At 40.6% G+C, this 27,828-nt stretch overlaps 1 protein-coding gene across 4 annotated transcripts in view; it reads right to left on the reverse strand.

The window, feature by feature from the left end:
- Positions 1-27,828, reverse strand: part of LOC117949250 (pleckstrin homology domain-containing family A member 7-like) — a 128,737-nt gene that overhangs the window by 80,955 nt on the left and 19,954 nt on the right. The window contains exon 1 of one of the 4 annotated variants that reach the window (XM_034879350.1): positions 12,903-13,204. The exons of the other annotated variants lie outside the window; for them this stretch is intronic. Coding sequence (XP_034735241.1) covers positions 12,903-12,973 — 71 coding nt within the window. The 5' untranslated portion in view covers positions 12,974-13,204. Of the gene's footprint in view, positions 1-12,902; positions 13,205-27,828 lie in introns of those variants that run through there. 4 annotated transcript variants of the gene reach the window in all.

Consider the following 27,828-nt stretch of genomic DNA (forward strand, 5'->3'; position numbering starts at 1 on the left):
ACTATGAATCACAATAAAAGGGCAAAGCAGGAAAGCAAAGCATTTTTCCCAATTTCTTTGTCCCCTGTCCCATTTTCTAAGTCCACTTGGACGAGAAAGGAATGGCAAGAAAGAAAGAACAAAAGACGATAGCAGACAGTTTAAATAATGAACAAAAGATTATTAGAATACTGGAAATGTGGTGCTATATATCTAAAAGAAAACAAACGTTATTGGCAAATGTGTACATGAGTAGGTCTAACAAGGTTTAACACCTACTGAAACACACTGTTTCAAATGTATAGACTTATTATAGAAAATACATTTTGGAGCATTTTGGTGGCCTGGAGCATTAGGATGCTGATGTAACTGCAATGCCACCAGTTCAGGCCTCTCCATCTCATTATTCCACCATCTCTCTATTACTGACAAATAAACGCACAAATAAATACACAAATGTATTAATGAGGCCAACCTCATTATTTTCCACTACAAAAATTAAGGTGTGAGCTTGTCAAGGGCAATCATTCTATAGCTTTTACAGTCTTTCACTGGAGCCATAATGTTTTACAAAACTCTGTTGTCCAAAATCCTGATTTCATCAAAGCAAAGTTAAACACTAACCAAATGAGTTATTGGAGGCTCTGTTTTACAGGAGTTTGGTTTGTTGGAATGTATACCAATGCCGAGTGGTTAAGATGCATACCATCCACACATCTCCAGTTTGACTCCACCTAGGGATGTTGGTTGCATGTCTTCTCCCTCTCTCCCTCCCTGCATTTCCCTTCTGTATCTTTAATATCTACATCTTATAAAAGGCAAAATACTGTCCTCATAGATGATGACGTTGATTGGGATTTTGCATTAATTTTCTATACTAAATATCAACATGAATCAGAAAATATTATCATTATCATTATTAGGAACCAATGACATGACAGAAATGAACCAAGGTGTGTGGACTCCTAATAAGGTAAAACAGTAACAGAGATGAAGCAATCTGATCTGAAGATTTCCTCATTTGCATGTATTCAAATATATATTTGGATGCAGTTTTGATCCATGTATTTTACCAGATTTTCAAAAACGACAGTGAAAAAGAAATGCATAGATTCTACAGCTTAAGATGCAATAAAGTGGTCAGACTTATAAAAGACAATAAAGAGGCAGACAATGAGTGAGACAGAGATAAAAACTGCACAGTCACAAGGAGACAGACACGACCACGCCCACACAAACACCCAGACATTTTCCACTTAAGGCGGACTGACGAGCATCTTATTGATTCAGTTGAGGAAATGTTTCTAAATACCATGCAGCACCCTGATTGGACACCGCAGGACCCTGGGATGTGTAACACGACTGCATCAAACAACTGGCTCCCATGGTTTAATTGAAGTGATATACTGTGTTTATCTAGGAAATTTAAAGTGGTAACACAGCACGAACAAACTGAATGCACACAATACAATACACATACAATAAGACATTTAGCTCCAACAAGCTGGGAAGTTGGAACACTTTTGTAAATACAGAGTATCATTGTATCCCCACAGCATAATGTTAGATCTGCATAGAGTGATGATAATAAGTCACAACCCCATTGAGATAAATTGCAATCTGAAGGTGGATGCTTGGGTGGGCTGATTAAATGTTATATGTGAGCAGCAGTGATAACAGTGATGCAGCAGCAGCTCAAGCCTTGTAGACACTGTACAGAGCGCCCATATGGTGACCGTACAACCTGAGCATAAAAATTACAAAATGCACAAGATTAATAAAAACTTCCCAGTAATTGACAGCCAGCAAAAGACCAACAGACATGGGAACAAAGAAGGTGTCATACAAACTGGGAAAGAAAATGACTTCACCACCTCTATTGCCAAGTGACATTAAAGTCCCAGGTTCACTCACATTTGAAAAAACATTCATAAAATCTAGAGACGTCAAACCCTAGCGGCAGCAAATGTAATTTGCAGCCAGGGTCAGTCTAGCAACCCTCCCTTTTTATTGTGAGCTGGAAAACTCAAATTCTGATCAGGCAAATCAAATAGAGTCAGTGGGTGAGTTTGACATAAGGACGGCAACGTTGTGACGGTTCCACGTAGTCGGGAAGGCATGGGACGGGAGGTCTCCAGGCTGCAGCCATACCCGACTTCAAGACTCTGGAAGACTTGGAGTTAAGCACAGAAGTCATTCTTAAAAATAGAAGATATGTTCGGAGTTTTGCTGATCCGGATACGTCAAAAGTGTATTCTATCAACAAGCGTTGCTTGGGTTAGTTGTAGCACTATCCTACTGCTCGCAGAGGGAATTTGAAAGACAGCATATTATCCCGCCCCTCGGATTGAGCGCTGCCAATGGTGAGTTCCCAGACCCAACATCTTGATCTGGGTCTGGCTTGTCGGGCTAAAAAAATGTGATTACATATGTTAATATTCATAGGTGCTGTAAGGTGAAAGTGTGAAGGCCCCCCCCCCCATCACATATGTACATAATGAAAGTCGTAAAAGACAGCAAGCCACTATTGGTCAGGCCACAATGTGTAGTCTAGCAAGTATTTTGTCCGAGTCACAGCATATTGCAGAACAAATGTCTGACTCTACAATCGCCCATCTGTCACAGAGACTATCTGCTGGCATAAACTGAGCAAGACAGCATAAAAGAGACCTGTATTGTAAAAATGTCTGTGGATAAGCTGAGAGCAACATGTCAATAAAACATTTAGCACCACAACTCTAGTTTATTGTCTGAACTAGCTCTGTCCATTTGATGTCTGTGAGACAGATAAATATATGCTTCCATGTCTACACCTGCTACTACTCATGCCTAACCCATGATTCACCAAAACTGTCCATGCAACTGCAAACCAAAGCATCAATTACACTTTAAACCCTTCATTGACTGTTGGGCTGTGAGCGCTGTCCAAATGTTTCTGAACCCAGACACTGACGAAGAACTCGCAGCTGTTGTGTTGTGCTGCTGACGTGCTTATGCTGTCCAGCCCAGGCCGTCTTGTAACTCCCAGTGAGAGGACAGAAAGGAGGATTTCAAGGCTGATTTCAATGTTTGTGTCTGTTGAAAAAGGGGGACCAGAAGGTATGTGCTAATTAAAGGGGTGTCACACTTCTCAGCCTCTCTGGTAAAGTCTACTCCAAGGTGCTGGAAAGAAGGGTCAAACCTCAGGTTGAAGAGGAACCATGCGGATTCTGTCCTGGTCGTGGAACAACGGATCAGATCTTCACTTTTGGAAGGATCCTGAAGGGAGCTTGGGAGTATGATCAGGACACCCTAGAAAAACTGCAGGAGGTGCTAGGGGAGTATGGAGTGAGGGGGTCCCTTCTCACGGCCATCCAATCTCTGTATGACCAAAGCAAGAGCTGTGTCTTGGTTCTCAGCAGCAAGTCGGACTCGTTTCAGGTGAGGGTTGAACTCCACCAGGGCTGCGCTTTGCTACCAATCCTGTTTGTAGTATCTATGGACAGGATATCCAGGTGTAGTCGGGGTGGGGACGAATTGCAGTTCGGCGGGGTGGGGATCTCATCGTTGCTTTTTGCAGATGATGTGGATGATGTGAACTTCAACACTCACTGGATCGGCACGGCCATGGTACTCAGTAAGTGCTGCAGGTGCGGTATTACATACAAATACATATTTCATTCAAGGCAAAACTTTCAATCAACCTGTCAATTTTCCTTCCTACCCTCACCTATGGTTATGAAGGCTGGGTCATGGCCAAAAGTATGAGATCCATGGTACAAGCGGCCGAAATGGGTTTCCTCAGGAGAGGGGCTGGCGTCTCCCTTAGAGATAGGGTGAGCAGCTCAGTCATCCGAGAGGAGCTCGGAGTAGAGCCGCTGCTCCTTCGCGTCGAAAGGAGCCAGTTGAGGTGGTTTGAGAATCTGGTAAGGATGCCTCCTGGGAGCCTCCCTAGGGAGGTGTTCCAGGCACGTCCAGCTGGAAGGAGACCTTGGGGAAGACCCAGGACTAGGTGGAAGGATTATATCTCCAACCTGGCCTGGGAACGCCTCGCCATGGTAACATCTAGGGTATTTCAGTCAACGACCTATAGTCAGCAGGGAAACTTTAAAGTAAAACTAGCCTCAAGCTAAGTTCTACGAACAAGACGTGATGAACAAACACAAGAGTCTAGCTTCACTCAGCTGGATTGGTTTGAGAAAACAGAGCAGTGGTGATTTATAGACTGCAACTCAAATTTGAACCAACAGATTATTTCAGACAAGGGAGTTTAAAATCCCAACAGGCATGTTTTAACCAAATCTCCAAAGGAAAACTTATTCAGAAATTCCTACTTTCATCAGTGCTACATCTGTATTGATAGGACTGGCGACTGCAGCATCTATCACTTCACTGAACCTTGGTTTCAAAGATGTGAACACATCCTCCGCCACAAGGGATACACAGATCTGCAGCTGCATTTATTACCCAAGATGCAAATGTTCCTAAAAACTAAAAGTTTCCAGAGCAGGCGGATAAATGCAAGCACTACAAAGCACTTTGAATCTCAAGTTGCACATTTGTTTCTTTTTTTAATTTTAACGGACACAATATCCCAAACGTACTTTTACAATAGGAGCAACTGATGCTGAAATATGAAAAGATCGGACCTCTGTGGCAAAACTTTGGTACATAATGGCACTTTATGCCACATAAGGAGGTGGAGAGAGGAATCCGGTCTACCCACTGACACTGAAGAGAATTACTCTGGTTCTGCTCCGGCCCACGCTTCCCTTGCTGAGTCCACTGAGACTTAAACGAGACAGAGTTTCTTCTTGTTTGGAGTTGCCAATGTGGGCAGTGAAATACACGCGATGGAAATGTGTTTGGGTTGTCCCATTTGTCCTACTTAACTGTTTTCCTTCTGCAGCAGATAGTTTCAGCACTTAACGCCTCACTGCCGTGTTAAACATACTATACTTGGCTTCACAAAGTCACACACAAAAGTGGGATTACTGTATGATTAATGGATTTGTAAGACATACACACTTATATGGCCTCCAATGCCTTCTTTAAGCAGAACGTCAGAAATTTAAAATGTAAATTTCATCCTAAAACTGCAATAATATTTCTTATATTAACACTGAATCCCAAAGATATAATAGTTTACCACATCCCTGGATTTCTACCAATTTTTTGCCATATTAATCTCATAGTTTTGCACATTTACCGTATGGTTGCTTGTGAGCTGCCGTCATCAACAACCGTAAACAGCAGTTTCCAACAATAAAGTTCTGATAAAGCCACTGTGGGCTACCTGCGGCGAACCAAACAACAGACACGAAAACTCTTCAACTTACCAAAGTGGTGGAGCATTTAGCTAGACCCAGATATTTTTACTCAGCCAGCCAACAACAAATCTAGAAGGAAAATAAAAACTGTACTCCAGAATGTTACTGTTGTTCTATGTCTGATGAATGTGGAAGCTGGCAACTGTCAGTGTATAAATTCTATGCCAAGAATTAGCTCTGACATGTTAACCCACAGACATGTGATGTGACCGATGTATGTCAATAAACTAAGCGCATTTCCCCCAAAGTTTAACTATTCCCTTGAAAGCAGGTGCGATGGAGGTGGCTATGCTAAATGTATTGATTGGGGAGAGAGGAGGTAGACGTGTAGGAAACCGTCTAAGGTCAGACTTGGACCTTCTGCGTGGAGGAATAATCCTCTATAAGTGTGCCTGCTCTACCAACTGAGCTAGCCAGCCACAGACTGTGAGTGGTGATAGGAACCATATAGTGTTTCCTGTCTGTGTTCCTTTTTTTCCACACACAGTCCCGCCTCTTCATACATGTACAGTGGATGCTTTGATTACACACAAAGCTGTCTCAGATTAGACAAGGATTAGAGCTTTGCAGCCCACCGAACTGAGCCAGCCAAGGTGTAATGTGAGACCTGAGAGACTGGCAAGCTCAGAGGGTTTCAGTGAAAGACTGATGGACAATGGAGAGCAGCCTACACATCCAGCTCTGGAATGGAAGTAAGCCCACATCACTGATTAAACTGCTAGAGTACTTAAAACCAGCAGAGAGACTGTAGACTCTGTGGACTCCATTTACATTAACACTGTCTGGTAAACACCATTCACTCTTTAATAAGATAATTACAGTAGAAATAAACACACTTTGGTAAAACTTCCCTTGAGTGCATCAACACATTATCATCCTAATATGAACCTAAAAATGAAGAAAGCTACTGTCCTGCAACCTTATGGCCTTTGGACGGGAGAAATTGTTCAAACATAAAAAACATAGCAAACAAAAACATCATTGACCTTCACATTTTAAGTTTGTATAGCTGTTCATATCAAAATGTTTGAATCAATTTAAATCCCTAAAAATAACAAAAACAAAACCATGTTAATGGAGTTGTCATATTCCAGTCTGTGATTATCCATCAACATACATACACATTCACTGATACCAGGACAAAATCCTGACGCACTGATTTTGGTCTTGAACACTTACAGTCAGTGGCTCTGACTCTCTCCAACCTTCCAAGGCTGAGGCACAGAAACCCAAAACCCAAACTTCCCCAACAAAAAAGGGCTCAGCGTCTCGCCTCCGCTCAAATTTGACCAAAATCAACAGACTTTGAAGTCAGCAGCCTTTGAGTGTTGCTCTAGGCTACTGTCCGGTCTCTGCACCGTTTGACTGTAATGAACCCATATCCAGCAAGATTTTAGGTGCAATTCTATTGGATGATAGAGATATCTTCTCATCTTGCAATATTCAGACTGTCTTCTATCCTCTTAGCCCTGATCCTCTCACTCCTGCCACAGCACACATACACACTCTATGTGATGAAACCACCGTTAAAAAAAACACAGATTACACTCGCCACCAACTGCTTTCTGGGATAGATTTAGCCCCCAAACCTTAAATGAACTCTTCATGACCGGCTGCTATGTAGAGAAAACAAACGTGGCTTCTTTTTATGTCCACCAACTTCTCGTGAGTTAGACAGGTTGAGACAGAGACACATCTAGAATTATAAGAAGGGTGACATTTAGGCACAGTGTCCCATCTAAGAATGGGAAATTAGCTTGTGGTGTTGGACATCATACTAATTTACCATCCCGGCCGAGCACAATATATTCTAGATACGTTTTGTCAATTTGGTGGATAATGAGCAAGGGGAAATTTCCGACATTACAAAACTGTCAGAAATGTCTTTTATTCTTTAATTTGAATTCAGAATGTGCATTGTTCCCCTATAGACTGAGACATGAATGCAAGCTTTTCATCCAACAACAACAAGATGATAGCACGAAACTGGGTAAGCAAAAAAAATGACATTTATTCAGCCTGTTCCCAAAGGGGAGTGGTTAAAGATATTGTGAACTTGTATTCATTTATTCTTCTTCTTTGTGATATACTTTGTATGCATGATTGCATTATTGTTGTATTTTACTTTGTAAAGCACTTTGGTCAACCTCAGTTGATTTATAAATGTGCTATGTAAATAAAGGCAAGACGCTCTAAAACAATCCTGGGGCGTCATTTATTCGTATGCGTAGATTCTATTCTGAAAGATTTGGTAACCCAAAAAGTCAGAATTTTCATACGCAAAAACCAACATTCTGATTTATAACACCCCGTGGCGCACATCTGTACAGACTCTTCTCGTTATAAGGCCGTCCCATATTGGTCCTAACAAGGTCCATATCAGTCAATCAATTAATATTCCAGCCTTATGGAAGAGCCCTTGATGACCAATCACGAGATGGAAAAACGGCGGGATAAAAACACATTCAGTAATTGTGAGATTGAGGTGCTCTTGCTAAATCTTTGAGCGATGCTAAATCTGCCGTGCTGTTGATTGGTTGCAATACACAGGCCATCGGGAACTGTAGGGCTATTTATTTAATGTCCCAATCGGTTAATTAAATCCAATAAACCAGAGGTGGACTGGAGTCATATTGGCTTCATCGGGGTTGTGCAGGTGTTTTGGATGCAGGCTGTATGCTCTGCATCCAGAGTACGTTATCCATGTGATATTTCGGGTTACCATCGGAAGTCACTAAAACTCAGTGTACAAAGCTTTGGGAGTGTTACGCACAAGGCCTGCACAATTAATCATTATAAAATCACGATCTTGATTCACCTTGTTTTAATTTATTCTGTTAATTATTAAATAAATCCCCAAAAATTCAAAAACTGTTACGAGATTTAAAAACATTATACAAAAAGGCTTAAACATTAGAAGTGCTTAATGCTAAATATGTGGACTCTAGCTCAAAGAATTGATTCTTGACTAATCAGGGACTTGTGAGCATTTCGGATCAGTGTATGTTTACTAACCATGATTATTGCTTTCCTGTGGTTTCTGACTTTGCAGTGAAAACTGACTGACATCAGCAGTTAACCCACCATCCTTTCACCGCATCACCCCCGCCACAGACAAACCACATTGTCAAAGTAACCCCAGCCATGACAGCTCTCTCTCTTTTCAGTGTTAGTGCAATCTTCATCCAAGTCTGCTGCTGCGACAACCCGGCACACTGTGACATGAGGGCACCCTGCCTGAGAGTGACTTGCAGGGAATTCATTTTGTCAAAAGTGTCAGACGCATCACACATCAAGCCGCAGCAGTGTCAACACTCAGTGGGAGGAGAGGAAAGCTACAGAGACTGAATGACACTCTCGTGGAGAGTCCCAAGATAAGATGCTTGGTCAGAAGCTTGTACTGTACTGTGTTTGTAAGTCTTTGTTTTAATTTAAAACAATACATACCCAATGCATTCAAGCGTTTGTTTACCAGGGTGTTATTCAACTTTAAGACACATTTAATACAATTTTAGGTTCCTTTTAGAATCCAAGATTAGTTTTTATCTTCTTCCCCGGTACTGGAATCTACATGCGGGGGTCATTTCCTCTTTCTTCTCCCAACATCATCCATGCTCCAACCTTCAACTGTCCTATTTTGAGTTTACGGTGGTTGGCAATGTAAAGTTAGCACACTCTCTAATGCCTGGCTGAATGGTGCCAACATGCACACTGCTTCAGGCTATGTATTCAGTTTTTTTCTTATTATAAATGGTGCCATTTTACATAACAATATCACAGTCAAATATTTCCCTCAATCTTCTACTGTACCATACTTTGGCCTGTAATAAAGAGCAGCTGCATTCACAGGTTAATATTTATTCACACAAACAAAATTGGAAAAAAAGAGTTCTCCAAATGAGTTGGAGGATTTTAATTTCACAAGACATTTTACTAACTGTCGGGAACATTATCGTCTTAAATGTCTGTCAATTAAGATGCTTGCCTCTGAAGCTATTCAGCCGTCTCTTTGGTACTCACTCACCTTAAAACCTCTTCTACCATTACCGTGTCCTTCCTTTTACAGTTATTACCTATCACACTCGCCACTGTTTTTTCTGCGTTGACTTCTGATGAGGTTTTACACTGAGAAGCTCATCTTTATTACTTTACCAGCAAGAAATCCTTTTATGCAAATGTATTTAGTTACTTAATACAAAATGACATGGCATTAAAGCGGCACCACTGTAATAGTTTTTCTTGCTGGGTTTCTATTTATCACACATTATTCAGTCCACGTTAGAGATTAGAGGGTGAGTAAACACTTTGCCATCTATCTAGCCAAACATCTGAGAAAGGTTGAGGTGGCTCTTTTGTTAAAGTCATTTATGAGTTGCTAGAAGCTGTTGTATTGTAAAATGACTGTGCCTATGTATGTATGTATGTATGTATGTATGTATGTATTTGTGTGTGTGTGGATGAGGCAAAGGCTTTCAGACAATCTGCTCCATTCACCCCCTGCTGGGCTACCAGCCCAAATCACCCCTAACTCGTGTGGCTGACCTGGCCACACGCACACACTATTGAAAGTAAAATCCCCATATGCAGTAGAGTGCACATAGGTTCACACCTCTGATTTGGAACCCGACACATGCAGTGTTGTAAATTTTAATTTGTGTCATGACCTTTTACTCCCCGTCAATCTTGTATTCATTCGCTATCTATCCGATGAATACTCTCTGTAATATGACGCGATAAATACTCCTACATAAATCCACACTGTCTGTTTCTGTCTAAGATATGTTTACAAACGTATGTCTAACTAATTCAATTCTTGCACCTGTCAAATATGTTCACTTTCAGCCTGTCGACACTTTTCATCAATAGGTAGAACACGTAAAATACGACCACTCAGAAAACACAACACTCAATTACCAGCCCTCCACGCAACACACACACACACACACACACACACACACAGACACACACAGACACACACACACACACACACACACACACACACACACACACAGACAATCAATACTCTGAGGCAATCACATGCAGGCCCTTATTAAGCCTTCACGCTCACCTTAAGCCTCTGTGGTTGACCAACGCTGCTGGCTTATGCTGGATTAACGAGGACCAAACAACGGAGTCTGCCTAATGACTTCCTCAAACAGCGAATGAGCACCTTGTCATTTGAATGTAAACACATTGGATCAAGCAGAGGAAAGGTGGCAGAGTCTGGCAGTTGCCTGTTGACAGGTGAGGGAATCATTAACCAGAGCGGCCTCCGCAAAGTATCGCTGAACTTTCCCTGAGTTCAAGGAACGAGCTAAATTATAATGCCAATGCCTTTATCTCTCTTATTTTATGTGCTGTTTTCAATTTTAGCCTTTATTATTAAAAAAAGCAGTTTGAAATACATGAGCAGCCATTTGACCGTTCAGAAGGGGGCTCATGATTAAATGGTTAGAACACATTATCATTGCATTGGAGTGACAAATGCAATATTGAAGCCTTATCGCGTTGTCCTCCAAGGAAAAACTAAGATCCAATTTCAGTGCCGTCTGCTTCCTCGCATCCTGCAAAATGTTCCCCTTAACAGCTCAACTGGAAACCAAAAAGCATGATACCTCTTTTGTCAGTGAGATCTACGTGTTTACTTCAATATTTTACAAAGCAGTCAATCTTCCATTATTGAGGCATGTGCAGGTGAACAGAAACTCCCTCAGAGGACTGTAAATCCAAAAAGAAAATCGAGATGAGAAGATGGGAGACAGAGTACAAACGGCATTGAAGCAGCCAGGAGGACGTTGATTTGTTAACAAAAATAAGAATTGGAAGATAAAGGAAACATCATCTCCTTCTAATATGAATCTTGCAAAGTACTTTGCACTTTTACTTTTTGCACTTTACATGCCACTCCATGTGTACTTGTCTTGATATGTCTTTTTTGTGTATTTGTATTTTGTATATTATGTGAAAATGTGCCTATATTACAATTTATCTACTGAATGTTTCCTACTGCATGTCTATTTGTTGAATGTATAGAGAGTGAACAACTACCGTATATTTGGCCAATAAAACTGATTTGGATTCTTTAACTACTGCATCCTGTATCTTGAGCATGTCGACCATTGCAATCATGCAGAAAAATGACAAATTTGACTTGAACACATGAGGTGTTCGGGCTACAGGTAGAATATTCATAGTGTGAGTCAGAGTACTTCATTATTAGAGAGTAGAGTGGGAGTGAATAGCGGTGGTGAGTTTGTTTTGGAGCTCAGGGCTATTTCCTGGATATTCTCTCTCTCTCTCTCTCTCTCTCTCTCTCTCTCTCTCTCTCTCTCTCTCTCTCTCTCTCTCTCTCTCTCTCTCTCTCTCTCTCTCTCTCTCTCTCTCTCTCTCTCTCTCTCTCTCTCTCTCTCTCTCTCTCTCTCTCTCTCTCTGCCATAAACTGGCTGATCTGACAGGTCATTGACCTGCCCAGTGGTCTGAGGTATGACTCACTCATCAGCTAAAGGCCCCTGCCCCCCGATGCAGACCACCTTTACTGTTCCTTCTTTTTGCTGCTAGTGCACTAGCAAATTCTCATTAACTATGTGCACAACAGGAACAGATAGACAAAACAGATATATAAACAACTACTAAGCTTTCATGATGCATATGCACTACGTTCACACTAGCAGGAAGTAATATGAGAGTTATATGTTTTTTTATAATGCTATTCATTTTTAAGATATGGTTATGCTCAACCACATAGGGATTTTTTTAAATACCTAGTAATGGGTAATCAGTATTCTGGTGGTTGAGCTCAAGCAGCCTTTTCACGTTAAAGACTATTACAGTACCGGACAGAAAGAGAGGCGTGGGCAGGGGTCTGTTCTCCCCTCAGGGAATGAGGATTGATGGTGTTCATTTGAGAGTGGGTCACATCTGAAACCTTGTGATAAATGCCGTGATGTCATTACTGCCGCGAGGGGGGTGGACCAGAGACAGAATGGAAGAGGACCAGTAAAATCTTATGTAATCTCTTGTAATTCAGAGATTTTAAAAGAGAGAAAACGGATTAGTCAAACAGTATGGTTAAGAAACTTAACTTACTTACTGTGTGGGGGTTTGTGGGGGGGAAATGTCATCACAGATTAGTTCAGCACTTCTGTCAGCCACTATTGTCCCACTGACCAGTAAACCTGCCTATTCACTACTTATTATTCTGCACAGGAAAAACCAGTTTCCTGGTTCTGTGTTCACCAAACAAACATTCCTGACAAACCAGTTTGGTCACAACCTCTGCTTTGGGAAAAAAATAATGGCTTACTTAGCAATGAATGGATGCATAAAATCAGCCTCACTGGACCAACAACCCAAATGGTAATAACTATTTTCAAAAATAAAAAGAACAACAACCCAAATGGTAATAACTATTCTCAAAAATAAAAAAACAACAACACAGCCGGCCGAATCACTTTCATTGGTATGGTAAACGTGGTAAATACACAGACACAATGTGCAAAGGCAGTGAAAGCGTCAGGAGACTCGAGACCTCTAAGCAAAAGTAAGCGACTTTGACAAGTTACGCACAGCAGAAGCTGAGTTTGTGGGGTGCACGTTGGGGTTGTGTTAGCGTACCTGCAGGGTGCATGGTAGAAGGGATATCCATGGTGAGGTATGTGATTGCAGTATCCAGATTGATTCCACATGATGCTTGTCTTAATCCGATGTGATGACAGTTTGCAAGTGCCGCCGTGGTGTCTTTTGGCTTTCTATTTCTGGTGCTGTGGAATCAGACGCGGGCTGCTGGGAGTCACATTAATCAGCTACTGTCGCTCCTCGAGTGGCTCCATGGGGAGGAAACGAGAGGTGGCGGTGAGTTGGAGAGCAGGGATTACTGAGAAGGGATGATGTCAGGTGAGTCAGGTCTTGTGTGGTTTACACACCTGGAAATGAAGTCTGCTGCAGCCCCCCTTCCCCCCCGGTCTCAACAATGCCACAGCTGCTCAGCAGAGTCTCAGACGACTGCCCCAGGTGAAGTCTGACATCACAGGTTACTCCTTTATTCCTGCCTTGAGACAATCATTTTCTCTTGTTTCTCAGGTGAAAACATGTGTAACAGATGTCTTTGAGGTTTACCTTGCTGAGCTGTATTTTTTTGCCAGTTAAATCGTGCGTAATATATGTCTCAAACTCACATCATAATGATTTGACTCACACTGGCAGGGTTTTTCCACCTCTCAGGCGCAGATCTATCACACAGTGTCCAAGATAAGAATTCAGAGACCTCCGCTTCTCCGGCAATCCCTGATGCTCTGTTTATGTCTTTTACACATGCAGTGCATTCTCCCCAAAGTTTAAAGGCCCCACAAATCCATCTCTTCCTAACATGAGCAGGTTAAAATCCACAGCCCCTGCGTTCCTCCGCTGTATCTAGTTTGTCTCTGAGGTAGTCGACTCCGGCACAGGCGCTTATTTTCCCAATCACAGGCTTCCTACCGGCTCTCCACCCTCACGAAACAACAGTGCACAGCGCTGAATGACTGAGCATACTCACAGAAAACGAAAGAGAGAGACGAGGGGGGTGGCGGAGAGAGACAGTGAATGTATCAGGAGTGAGAGAGCGAGACAACGAGGAAGAGGTAAACAGAGTAGAGCTGCATTCCTTTTCCCGCCTCATGCTCGTCTGGCAGGATACACACCGCTGAGAGGACGAGAGGGAAGGGGGGGGAGAGAGAGAGAGAGAGAGAGAGAGAGAGAGAGAGAGAGAGAGAGACAGAATGTGTGGGATGAGAGACCCTGATGTGTTTACATGCACAAACAAAATGTGATTATGGTGTAATTTCAGACCCAAATGCAAACCTGACACAGCCCATGTAAACTCCTTTACCTCAGCTTTGCTAGGACAATTACGATTGTTAATAACTATGGTTTTATTGTCACGAGGAAATACGTAGAGTACACTGGTTATAAACAGAGGCCTAACATAATATCTTTCATGCAGGTTAGGGCTGGGCTGAGATCAAGAATGTTCTCTCTAGCTTTGTCACAATGGTTGGGTTTTGTTATTCACGCATTGGGTTTTCAATGGAATGTGTTAAGAATATTATATTATGATACCGTTTAAACAATTCCATGAAATTTCAGTTTTATATTTGTCAAGGAGTTTTGTCTTTGGTTATTTATAACCAAAGAAGAATGACTTTTTCTATGATTGGTTAATCTGACAATGATTTTCTCAATAATCAATCTACGATTTTGTTGACGTCGTCAGTTTGCTTGATTTGTCCAAGCGACGGTTTAAAGTGCAAAAAATTAATTATTTCTTTATTTATTATATATTTATTTCACTATCACTATGTCAACTCCTCACAATTAAGAGACTGGAACTAGATAATGCTTGGCATTTTTGCCATTATCAACTAATTATTTCCGCTTGAACATAGAACATCCTTCTTGTAAGTGATTTTGCATATATTTGCCATATCCTGATGGAAATACTTGCAATAACATCGTGATTTTGATTGTGTCCAGCCCAATAAGCAAATGGCTCAGTTGTACTGTTAATCTGAATATTTTCAACAGTCACAATATTAAGTGCATGTAAACACAGCCCACGTGGAAAAAAAGACTAAAAGACTGAAGTAATACAAGTGAGAAAATGTTATAGAAAACACTGATGGGATGAGAAAGATAGATAGAAAGGAGCAGGGGCGGTTCCAGGATCAGATCTTTAGGGGGGCTCAGGCCATAATACAGTGCATGTTAAAGGGTTAACCCACCCCCCCCCCCCGCTAAATCAGTCAATTTAGAATAGCTAATAATCTGAGCTAGCTACTGAACAACAACGTCAGCCAAGACTATGACAGAACTCAACCTGAGACTATATAAATCACAGTAATAACAACCATTTTGACACAATGATCTATTGTTTAGCAATTTAAGTTTGTTATGTTTCAATTTGGGTTCTGATCTGCGCCATGAATTGACCAACTCCTTCTCTGGGAACAACCAACGTTAAACTTCACAACTGCACTCCTTCTCTCCCTCCGACAGATAAGATAGAGACTCAGCAAAACTCTGATTGGCCAAAACGACGTTTCTGTTGACTCTTTCCTTGACGGGGTTACAGGTGCACAGAATCAGAGACACAGGATATTAAACCTGTTTCAAGCCCTTTGAACCTGTAATTGTTTGTCCTCAGTCACTAACAGTGATTGATAAACTTATTTAAAAAAAAAATTATAATATTGAAAAACTAAAAGGGTCTAAAATCGTCCATGGAAAGGAGAGCTAAAATCAGATGCAGATTGTTTTTAGTGAACAGCAGGTCACTCCCAGCAGCAGCCGACAGTCTGACTCAAACCTCCCAACCAGCACATGGAGCCTGCAGGTGAGAGGTCAGCTCTGTGCCGGCGGCTCCCGGGAGAGCTGGTCTACTCCACTGCCCCACTAAGCAGGGCAGCAGGCGCGCCCCGGCTGTGGGGGTGACTCCAATCCACCTGGGGATAGGCTGGTGACACAGCCACCATAGCTGGCAAAACGACAGCTTCACTCACTGCGGGTCAAAGTCCAGACAGATGTGAAAACTGATAGAAAAAACAAGTTCCCACAGGGAGCTGGATTAGCTCATGAGTACTTGTTTTCTTTTTGTATTCACTAAAAAGTCATTTCCACTTCCCAACCCCGATAATTTGATTTTAAAAAAAAGTTGTTTATTGGTCCAGAAGGTGGACATCAGATAATACATGAAGAGGAAACTGATTTGGCAGTGTATACTCGTTTATTCATGACATCTTACACGCTGTTATGACGTTCTTACTATTGTCTTGCATCACTGTCCCGTGTGAAGTGAAAAGCCCTCATCCTAATGAGAGGAGGCTCATTTTACAAGGCTGCGACAGTCACATTTGCAAGAGCCGGTTTCCGATCAGCCATGGGGAAAAAACACTAACGCAGATAAATAATGTTTGGCCACGTTTGTTCAAGGCGTTAATCCCACCCACTTAACAAAATTTTCCCGGCTATCAAAAAGCAGCTGGCAGTTCTGATCAGTGTCCACTCCACGCAGAATTTGACTAAATTAATGGAATAGAAAACAGATTTACTGGCGAGGTCCTCCTGTATATGGAGCTTTCACTTGAGATATTTTGCTTTATTTTAGGCACTCAAACCATACAGAAGTTAAAGTGAAAAGATCTGGATAAATACATCATGACGATCCATGTATTAATGTGACCGGCAATTACTGGTAAAGAATACAAAGATCCAGAGTCCCCCTAACAAAGTGGCTTCCGAGCTACAGTAGGAGGCACGCAGTGATTAACAGGGTGAGAAAGAACAAGTTTTCTTTCAACTTAGCTTGTTGTTTGAACTCCCATTTTACTCTTTGGTAGAACTGTTCACAACTCATTGACACGTGTGTGTGATACAGCGGTCGCAAGGACAAGTTGCTTCTAGCGCTGAAATGATTAGTTCATTAGTTCTAGTACTTTGATAATCAACTAATTGTTTTTAATTAAAAACAAAAGGTCTCTGGTTTTTTCCTTCTCAACTGTTATAAATGGCTGCCTTTTTTGTTATATCTGACAGTTAAAAGAACAAATTTGGGTTTTAAACCCAATCAGACACATTTTTCCAAAAACGTGTTGTGTGAAGAGTCGCACATGCCTGCCTGCTGATCGCAGACATCGTACAGATTGGAATTTATTCACACAGCCTGAAGAAACCTCATCCGTTGTGGTTTAATTGGCTGGTTACATCAGTCCTCTTTGCCTTGGTGAGAGCAAAAAAAAGAGAAAACAAAATAAGAAGGAAAAGAGTGGTGGGGAGGGAGGGAGGGAGGGAGGGATGGATGGAGTACAGGGGGGTGGCGCGGACTTGGGAGACATAAAAAGAACAGAGGCGGTGGGAGGGAAGGAGGGGGGCCTGTCTGTCTCTTGCCGTTTGTTTTTGTTGGAAAATTTAATTCCAGCCCAATCTAATCAGGGATGGGAAACACAGGGGACCCGGCTCCTTCCCCCTCTCCATCCTCTGTCTCTGTCTTTACTCTCCTTGTTTGAAGAGGCAGGTGGACTGGCTGCACCTTTGCTCGCCTATCCACCCCCGCATGAACACACAAACATGAGAGGTGGACTATCTTCTGCACAGCCTCACTGACGCACAGATGTAAGGTACAAATTAAAAGATCTTTATATACACATTCATGAATTTATCCATGTGCAAATGAGAGACACACACACACAGCAATTATTGTAAAAATACACAAATATATGTGGACGTACAGCACACACACACACAGCGGTTGTCGTCTTGCAGACAATTGACAGCTGTGTCAAATCATTGTGTCAGTGGGTGAGATGGCAGGAGTGTGATTTGGTCTGGGTTTCGGCTTATCAGGCTTTTACAGCCTAAACCCTTTCATAGCTGCTCGCTTGTAAATGCACACACGCACAGACACACACACACACACACACACACACACCAACACACCCACACCTCAACCTCCTTTGCCTTGTGTCGAGGCTACATCTGAGCCCATGTTTCTGAAAATCCTTGAAGACAACAGTCACCTGCACCTTTTCCATCTTTCTTTCAATAGAAACCACTACCCACCAGCACAAACATAACAAACCTAGTTGGTAGTCAATACCATTGATTTCATTATTACCTTACTGGCTTTAAAATCTAACTCTGCAGCAAAATCTCTGTTTTGGACGTAGAACCTCCAGGACCTGTTATTTTCACCTTGATGATTCTGTGAAGATTTTCCACAGAAATCACAGATAACTTGTCTTACCCATAGGAAGGTGACAAATTAAAATACAATAGAGACTGTAGAGAGCACGCCACCCGTTAAGATACACCTCAGTAAGCCTTATTACTACCCGTCTCAGCAGCTAAGTATATTAGGGGTGTGCAAAAATGTAAGCGATGTAAGCTCTATGATTCAAAATCGATTCATAGAATTATTTTTATTGTATGTCTACTGCAATCACATGATAGATAGATACTTTATTGATCCCAAGGGGAAACTCAAGGTCCCAGTAGCATACAGACATCACACACAACATACACATACATCATGGATATTAAAATAAACAAATTCACATGAATAATATGGATATGAATATGTATACCTACATACATACATACATACATACGAAAAGCAAAATTTAACATTTTCCTATTGTGATCTTTTTTTTTTTTTTATAAATCAAGAATAGTTTTTGTGTCAAAAATGGATACTGAATCAATTCCTGAGCTTAATAATCAGAATCAAGTTGTGACATTTTCTGAATTGTACACCCCTAAACAATATGACAATTAGTTTAGGTCAGCAAAAGTTTGACAATTACAACCCTATTAAAAAGTGCACGTTCAATTTTGGCCTCTTTTTTTTTTTTTCTCGCGCTCTCACGCACACACTTTCTCTCGTTCTAATATTAGACACAATCTCTAGCTTGGTCATTTCCTCCACCTCGCCTGTGTTCAGTCACTGTCTGGTGTCAATCCATATTAGTTTTCTCTAGAGGACTGGATCAATCATACAGCTGGTCGAAAATCAAACAGAATCAGCAATTCTGCATCAGCAGTCGCAAGCTGCATGTCTCGAGATAAAAAAAAAAACAGACTGATTAGATGCGAAAAATCTGTCAAAACAAAGAGGCCGTAGAGGGAGCTTCCTATACCTATTTAAATGTGTATGAGGATCATCTCGCTCATATAATTTAAGAATGTGCTCGTCTGTCTTGGGAGAAGCTTTGTTAGCTTGAATGATGCAAAAACGACTGTGTGTGTGTGTGTGTGTGTGTGTGTGTGTGGGTGTGTGTGTGTGTGTGTGAGAGAGAGAATATCCCCAGGGTTCTTTTGATCCAGATTCTCCAATCTATATACACACACACACACACACACACCTATTAATACATCTCCCCTGAGCTTCCTTTCATCATGCCTTGAGGCCTCTCATCCCTCCATCTCACAAGCTAGAAAAAGATACCACAGTTAGATGAATTCTTTAATATTTTGGATCAGACCCACATTTAAGAGGAAAGCAAAGACACTTTCTTCAAGGCATGCCCTAATGCCAAACAACAGGAGTCAAACTAAGATTCCCACAGCCTGAAGTACATGTCTTTGCATAATCAAATAAAAAGACTATGAAGAGGAAATTAAAAAACATATCTGTTGGCGATATTTTAGCTACTGCCCTGAATGCCACCTCATTAATGGACAAGACAGGGTAAAGTAAAGCAGAATGTTTTGGGGAAAGTATGTGCCTTCATATTTTCAATTCAAATTGTCAATTCACAAATTGTCATCAATAATGTCTATAATGATCTAATTGTTACATAAGGTAATAACGGCAACCTGCTGTTGATACTAGGAAAAAACTTTGATATCTGACTGATGACATATGACTGATGACAGCTCTATACTTTAGCTGTTTGCACTAATCTCAGCATCACCGACTGACAGGACAGGCATCTTATAATCTTCTTTTTCTTCATCTTCTTCTTCATCTGCTCCATTTCAGAACTTTCAGGTTAAAGAATTTAAAGTGCCCATATTATGAAAAAATTGATGGATTTGGGGTGTTACTTTGTGTCTCTGGTGCTTCCACGTGCATACATACTTGGGGAAAAAAACTATCCATGCTGTTTTGAGTGAGATACAGGTTTCTGAATGTCCTCTGTCTTCAGTCTCTGGGTGAGCTTTTCAAAATCTCCACGCCTTTCTACGTAACTAGCCAAGATGAGGTGACTAACCGTAGAACATGCTAGCGATAGCATGCTAGCTCATTCTCAATGGCAAAACACCGCTACAACAAACACTAGAACACAATAACCTACAAAATCACTACTTCAATGTCCCTGTTGTGCAGGTATTCCACAAGTGCCCCACAAGTTTAGAAGAAGTCTCCCAGCTAATCCTGTCTTGTTGACCAAAGTTGGAGAAAGAGTTATCCAGCTGATGTGCTCTTACCTAGCTACTGTGCATGTCCGAATCCCAACAAAGATAGAATAGAAGTGACATGTCTCACCCTGTTGCTAAAACAAGTTAGATGTCTCACTCTGTAGCAAAAACAGAGATCTAAACACTAAACAATATGGGCACTTTAAACTGCAACAGTGAGATTCACACTACTGCTCACTACCTACTAGCTCTCCGTTATTTAGTCAAACTACCTAGCTAGGTAGGTAGCAGTTAACTAGTTATCTGAAACTGACATGGTTGGGTCCGCTAGATCGTTTAACTGAAGAAAGACTATTTTTAACAGTAAGAGACACACTTTTTTTTAGAGATAGAGTTACCCAAGAGTCTTGAGTATTGAGGAAACCATGATTGGCTGAGTTTTCGGTCCTCACACCAGCGTGCATAAAACATACTAACCAGAGTTGTGGTTTGTAGTTTGACCAACTTTACTGACTTGCAACTTCCATAATTTCAACAGGTGGAAATAAACACCAGCCATCTAAAACCTTCACTAGCTTGTCGAAACACTGTTTATAATGTAAGCTCCGATTTTTTAAAAAAATCACAGCTTTTGCGATTTGGAAATTTTGCTTTTTCACCTTGCAATTTTCATTTTAAAAATATGTTTTGTACAGCTCGAGATTAATAGGAAATTTAGATCATCTATTTACCTTTTTAAAGTGTAATTGTCTCTATAACGGTATTTATGAATGGCAGTACTAATTACTAACTACTCACACACACACACACACACACACACAAACACACACACACACACAGAGCCCTATTGGTATGCAAGGCATGCAAAATCCACAACACAGAATGAAACTAATGATCCTGTTGGAAAAATTGGCCAGTAAATAGTAATGACATGCAACAACAATATAAAGAGCACCATCTCAACCTGTGGGTTATGGAAATGGTTACAGAGGATAATTGTATCACTGACATTGCAGATGTAGACATGCATGTGTGAGTGTGAAAAGGTATGGGCTTTCGTAATGAGATCAGCGGCTGGCACAATAGCAGGCTAATTTGCATTGTACTTTTCTGGTCAAACACAAAACACAATCCTTTACTTAGAAAAACTCTTTGTGCATTGAGAATCTAATGCTCAGTAGAAAAGAAACAGCATTATTCACCTCTTTTGTAAATCAAGTCACATGAGCTCATTCTCCCTCTAGGAAGAGGCTCAGGTTCAAAGCCGGGCAGTTTTTACAACCACACAGACAGACAAAAAAAACTTACAAGAATTATTTTCAATTACACAGAGAAACTTGAGAATAGGGGAAAAAAGATGAAGGGAGTTATTTAATGCTCTTGTGTCTCTTTCATTAAAGACACTTTTTCTTTTTTTCTCTGAACACAGGCTGTCACTACAGCTCCACTGCTTGACTTTGAAAAGACAGGTCGCTAACTGGACATCACAAGATCCTGATCATCTCTTTGAAGGCCAACCCTTCACCAGCAGCTCAGTCTGTTTCTGCAGCTACAATACCAATCATGGTGTCAGATTAAGTTGAAAAAACTTCAGAAAATATGAGAAAACACCTAACACTACATTCACCCTTGTATGAAAGCTCTGGAGCTTGTAAGGAGCTGATAGTGACAATTGGCAGGTATGAGGTGACACAGCAAACTAATCCTATTAGAGTAGGACTCCTAACCTCCTCCACCACCCTCCCACCTTTCTTGACACTTCAAAAAACCTAGCACAAGTTTTATCTTATCTAATAAATATGCCCCACATGAATATATATGAAAGTATGGATGCTATTAAGTAAGCAATGAATAAGTGTTCCTTTTTTAGAACTTTAAGTATTTGTCAGTATTTTGCCACTAACAACTTAGCCAGGTTGACACCAGCCCCTTCTCAGATATAACTGAGCGGGTCTGGGGAAGGTTCATTCACAGCCCATTTCCGAAGGGGCGTCACCAATGGACGCCACTCAAATGCCTCTGGGCGCAATAGGAAAGTCTTTCAACCAATCAGACCAATGATTCGAGTGACGTAGCAGCGACAGCAGCATCAATGGGTTGCTGCGCTTCAGACTCAACACCAGCTTGCCGTTATTACCGTATGTAGCCAATTAGATTATATAGACATTATTGATGACAATTTGTTGAATTGACAATTTTTATTGAAAATATGAAGGCACATATTTCCTCAAACCATTTTGAATGTAAACAAAAATTTAGCGTCGGCCTAAACATATTGAACACACTTCCAAATACCATGATAATTTTGGTTACTATAACCGTATGGTTAAATTTCATACGGTTACATCCCTATTTGCAAGGTATGGGATGATAGCGGTGTGTATTGCCCATGTGTCTTTGTTATTCCTACCAATGGGATGTGCCATAGTCAGAAATCTCCCAATTCTACTCATACTGCATTTCCACAACATGGTACAGCTACTCGACTCACTTTTGGTACCAGGTACTAGGTCTAGATTTTGTTTTCCTTTGCAGATAGAACCCCACCAACGTAGACGGTAGTCTTAGCTGAGCTTCATAGCAATGTGTGAAACTACCGTAACAGCATCGTAAATGTCACATTGGCTGGATCGCTGGAATTGACCACAGCGGGGTTTCGAGGGCTGCTCTCACTATTGGCAGTAGCTTGGCATTTCCAAAATACCGTGTTTCTGCAGGACACAGGAGACCATGTCTCACCAGGATTCTAGGGACAATTTTCTTGCCAATCAGTGGTCTGAAGTGAACTCCACCTTTTAGTATTGGCTCGGCTTGCTTGGAACCCCGATGGAAGTTATCCCAAAAAAATGTACCAGGCACAATCACAACTTATGTTAACAGGAAAACCAAAAAAGTGCAGTTCCAAGCATGTTTAGTCAAGTTCTTCCATGAAGGGGGAATGTGAGATTAGTGGCTATACAGTAAATAACCAAATTACTAATGTTTTGGAAAAAACAGCCAATATTAACTTTTTAGATAAAGCTTTCTTTGAGAAAAGCTTTATCTTTTGGCCTCATACGTTTCTGTTACCCTGTATTACTGGTGAAGACAGAGCAGCACTCTGACTCACAGAGACCTTCTATCTTCCATCACTGACTGAAGTCTCTTAGAGCACCTCACATCACCGTCTGCCTTGGAAATTATTTTCGTTCCCTCATTTCACTCCTCAATTACCTAGAATTTGATCATATTCTTATTTTACCAACCTTTCCGACTTGCTTATAGTGCTCATATTATTCTTTTCAGAGTTTTCCTTTTCCTCTATTGTGTTATATATCTTTTTTTGTGCAGGTAATAGCTTCCAAAGTGAAAAAACACAAAGTCCACCCCAAAGGGAGTTACCATCTCCAACAGGAAATACTGTTCACAAACTGCTCCAAACAGCTCTATTATAGTCCAGCCTTTACTTCCGTGACTTATGCTCGCTTAGCTGCCCTCCTACTCTGCTTCCAATTAGCTTGTAGTGCTGAACAAGGTACTGCGCATGTGCGACTCCCAACAAAGGTGGAACAGAAGTGAGATGCCTCACTCTCCAGCTTAAACAGAGAGCTCAACACACAGGGTGAAAGGAGGAGGTGCAACAATGTGTGGAACAACAAAAACATGGTTGTTTTTTTTAATTAACCTTGTAAACCTATTCTGCTACAATCTATAAATACAATTATGAACCTGAAAATGAGCATAATATGAGAACTTTAATAATTCTAGTCATTCTGCCAGGGCAATTTAGCTGAACTTGCTACCAGTGTCCTGTCATTTTAGATGTATTACTTATATTAAAGTAAAGTTAATCTTATTCTATTGCACTATTCTATGAGTGTCAGCTAATAACTGGAATATGTTAATATAAGTTACCTCCTTAATTGGAAGCAGGCATTCAAATAAGGCTTCCCAAAGTATTAACATTGCCGCTGCTCCTTTCAATATTACAAACAATTGCATAGTGAATATTGTCTCTGTAGGCCCATAGAGAGTAGTAAACAAAAATGAAGATCGATTAGCTCATAATGCTTATCGACTCAAATGGCTTAATGAATTTGCATTGCAAATCATGCCTTACAGTGCATTTGAACTGCTGTAGATAAGCGCATATCAAATTGATATACACTTCAACCCATTAGCTTTGTATCTGAATTAATACCAGGAGGTATTTCATCATCTCTTCTATTCTGGTCCCTGAACTAGATTCCCTTGGATTCTGATAATCCCTTCAAAGGGCCTTGACAGTGAATGGCCTGACAGATACTGCCGGGAACAGATGAAGAGCTCACTGTCGGTCCATCAATGGCAATTGTGACACAAAGTGAAATTCAAGGTTACGCTTTACTGTTTTTACTTAAGTGCAAAAACGTGTCAATGCAAAGGTCAGAGACAGACACATATATAAGGGTGAGATAAATTGAATCATAAAACAAGACGATTGAGAATAAAACACCAAGCATGCAGAGAGACAAAAAGATCAAATTACTGGAACGGACGCACTGCAAAATAACTCGAAAAGTGGACAGCCCATTCAGAGGTATTAAATATTTTGCCCATGGCTTAACTTTTAGTTTTTGATAAGTGGTCTCATTTTATACTACCATTGAGTGTGCGCTATAATGAGCTTGATTTTAGAGGGTGGCAGTTGCAGTGAGGCACTACTGTAAGACAGGGCAGGGAGAGTGACGCCTGAAAAAATAGGAGTGTTTCTAAGGGCATTCAGGCTCCACAAAGCCTTTTGCTTTGAAGGGAAAAAGGAAATTCTCCACATGCTTGCCACATGCATCTTTCTGTCATTGCCTTCCCATTGTTTGGAAATGTCACATGGTCATGCAGTGAAGGTCAATAGTTGACTTTTAATGACAGGTAAATTGAAAGAGCAGAACTGCTGAGTGGGGAAGGCTTGGTTCATTGCCTTAAATGTCTTTACAGTTGCCAAAAGAACAAGAGCATATAAAAAGACATCTGCACTTTCTATGAAAATGCCAAGGACTGGGACGGATGCATACATTTAACAGGTGATACATCATGAGAAAATGGATTCTGCTTGTAGCTGTATTCAAAGAACCTAATAGGTAATATAGCATATGTTACACAGAAATTGCCAAAAAATCATTGTAATGCATCTGCATCATTGTTCTTTAAAAGCCTCAACCACCGAAGCTTCAAATATTCGCTGAAGTACTGAAGCGTCGAAGCACAGTGGGGACAGCCCTACTGCAGGCATTACCTTTTGCATCTAAAAATCAACTTTATTCTCATTTTACTTAATTTAGATTTACATGTGATTTAATTGTATGTGCAACATTGTGTGCAGTGAAATGCTAATAAACATTTGTTTGCAAAACAACAGCATTAACAATTTGCATCTATAATCATGATTTGTACATATAACAACCAGTTAGGCAGACACATTGTGTCTAGACTCAATACCAAATAGATGTGTGAAGGTGGCACCACTGAAGTCTTTCAAAGTAAAGAGGAAAACATCTTATATATCCTCAATAGGAGAACTGACGACTCATTAGTTAAACAACAATCTAGCTTAGACACAACCCTGCTTTAGTAATGTACAATTCACCAATGGCGCTATTTGTTCAAAATCGTGGGCTGGGGTGTGCATATCTCATGAAGAATTTTAAATGATGAACAGGATGGACTAGATTTTGTATTGTTGTATGATGGTGAATGGACCAGCAGGAACACTGTACAACAGTTGAAATCATTTGCTGGTTGTGAGATTTGATGCTTTCCTGTATTTTATGTAATTGTAAACTAAGTATATTTGGGTTTTTCAGATAAAACAATATATCACCTTGAACACGTCACCATTTTTTGACATTTTATACACCGTACAATTGATCTGAAATCTGCAGTTTAGACAATAATGAAAATAGTCGTTACTTGCTGCCCAAAATTGTGCACTTCATTATGTCAACTTGGTAGCTTACAGCAAATACATACTGTATATAGTACATACTGTACAGTATAACTCAGAGGTTACGAACAACTTAGTCTCGCTTATCTCCAAAGCACATCTGAGGTGTGTCCATACAACATTTCTCAGAAAGGAGAAAAAGGTGTTCTGGTTTATAGGCATTTCTGTGAACCAATCACAATAGTCTTGAGTGGCGCCAAGTCTCGAGTGCAGCAACGGCGCCTCTGCAAAACAGCCTCGGAAAGAAACTTCATGGTGGAACGTGCACATAGGGAGGCGAATTGGTTGTTGAGTATGTGATGAGAATTTTATTCCAAAAAAAAGACAAATATAATTTAATTGTCAGTTCTAGCTTCGAGAATGTTTCCAACTTGACTAGTGTTTAGAATGCAAACCCCAAAAAAGCAGAAAGTGAGTGGCATCCGGCCGAAATAAGGAACATCCGACGGAACCTCCGGCGCAACAGGAACTATCTCCTAAATGAAACATCATCCATATAAACTACCAACAAGTTCTGCTTTAATATGTTCATTAATGTTAACATGCAAGATGAACATTTTCTTTTGATTCCTGAGGTGTAAAACTATCCACAAAACAGAATTCGGGGAAAAAAACAGGAGAGTTTTCTATCTATCTGGCTCCTGCCACAGTGTGTGGTGTGTCATTGCAATACCCCGAGGGATTGGACAAAGGCAGTCCTTTTACAAATGGACTGCTTTTTGCTAACCTGATTCCGTCAAACACTCCGCTTGGTGACAACCAAACAGCCAATTAACTACCTGAATACCAAACAGGCTGGCCAATGTGTAGACAGCCTGTCAGGCAAAAAACACTGACTGAACATGTCCCAGTGGCTTGGCAGACTATTTTGAGCTGCAAACATGGATTAAATGCACTGGGTGTTGGAAATGGCACTGACAAAAACCCAACATTCTTTGTCAATACTGAAAGAATATTGAAATCTTGGGCTTGACTTTACAGCTATCTCATCTCTCGGTTGTAACAGGCCACTGTGTTAACACTGGGTATTCCATTTTATTTTTGTATCATTTTTAATCATCTTGACTGTATTTGCCTCATTGACATCCAGGATTTTATTTCTAAATTGTCTTTCAGCCATGAAAAAACCCTTTTTTAACTTTGCTTTGAAAAGTGCCTAATAAATACAGTTTATTCTTTTAGTTTACCGTTACTTTACATAAACAATACTCGATTGGATTCTACACAGTGAGATTTTCAATATGGGGGGAAATAATTGGTACTTCGTGTCAGCAGATACCTTAAACAGAATCAGTGCTGGAAAAGAAAATGTTAGTTTGTTGCCCTACTGGCGGCACAGCAAAAAAGTATTTTTATTTCTTATTGTATTAAATAAATTTGGAAACCGAGGCCATATTAAGATTTGTCTTTCTTCCTAAAACTAGGATCTTAAAATAAATATCAAAGAAGAGGAATCCGTGGATTTATGGCAGGCCAGTCGGTTGTAGAACCCGACCGATATTATGCATTTCCCAATCGATCTGTATTTATAATGGCCGATAAAAAATAAAAAATCTTTTGTGACATTAAAACAAATTATTATATTATTTCAGTAAGAACTCATGAATAACTACAAATAACTAATGTCAGGGCAATCTGTTTTGTTACGTGTTTCTGGATTAAAAAAATTATTTATATATATATATATAT

This window comes from Etheostoma cragini, chromosome 8 (genome assembly GCF_013103735.1).
Source record: "Etheostoma cragini isolate CJK2018 chromosome 8, CSU_Ecrag_1.0, whole genome shotgun sequence".
Taxonomy (NCBI): Eukaryota; Metazoa; Chordata; class Actinopteri; order Perciformes; family Percidae; genus Etheostoma; species Etheostoma cragini.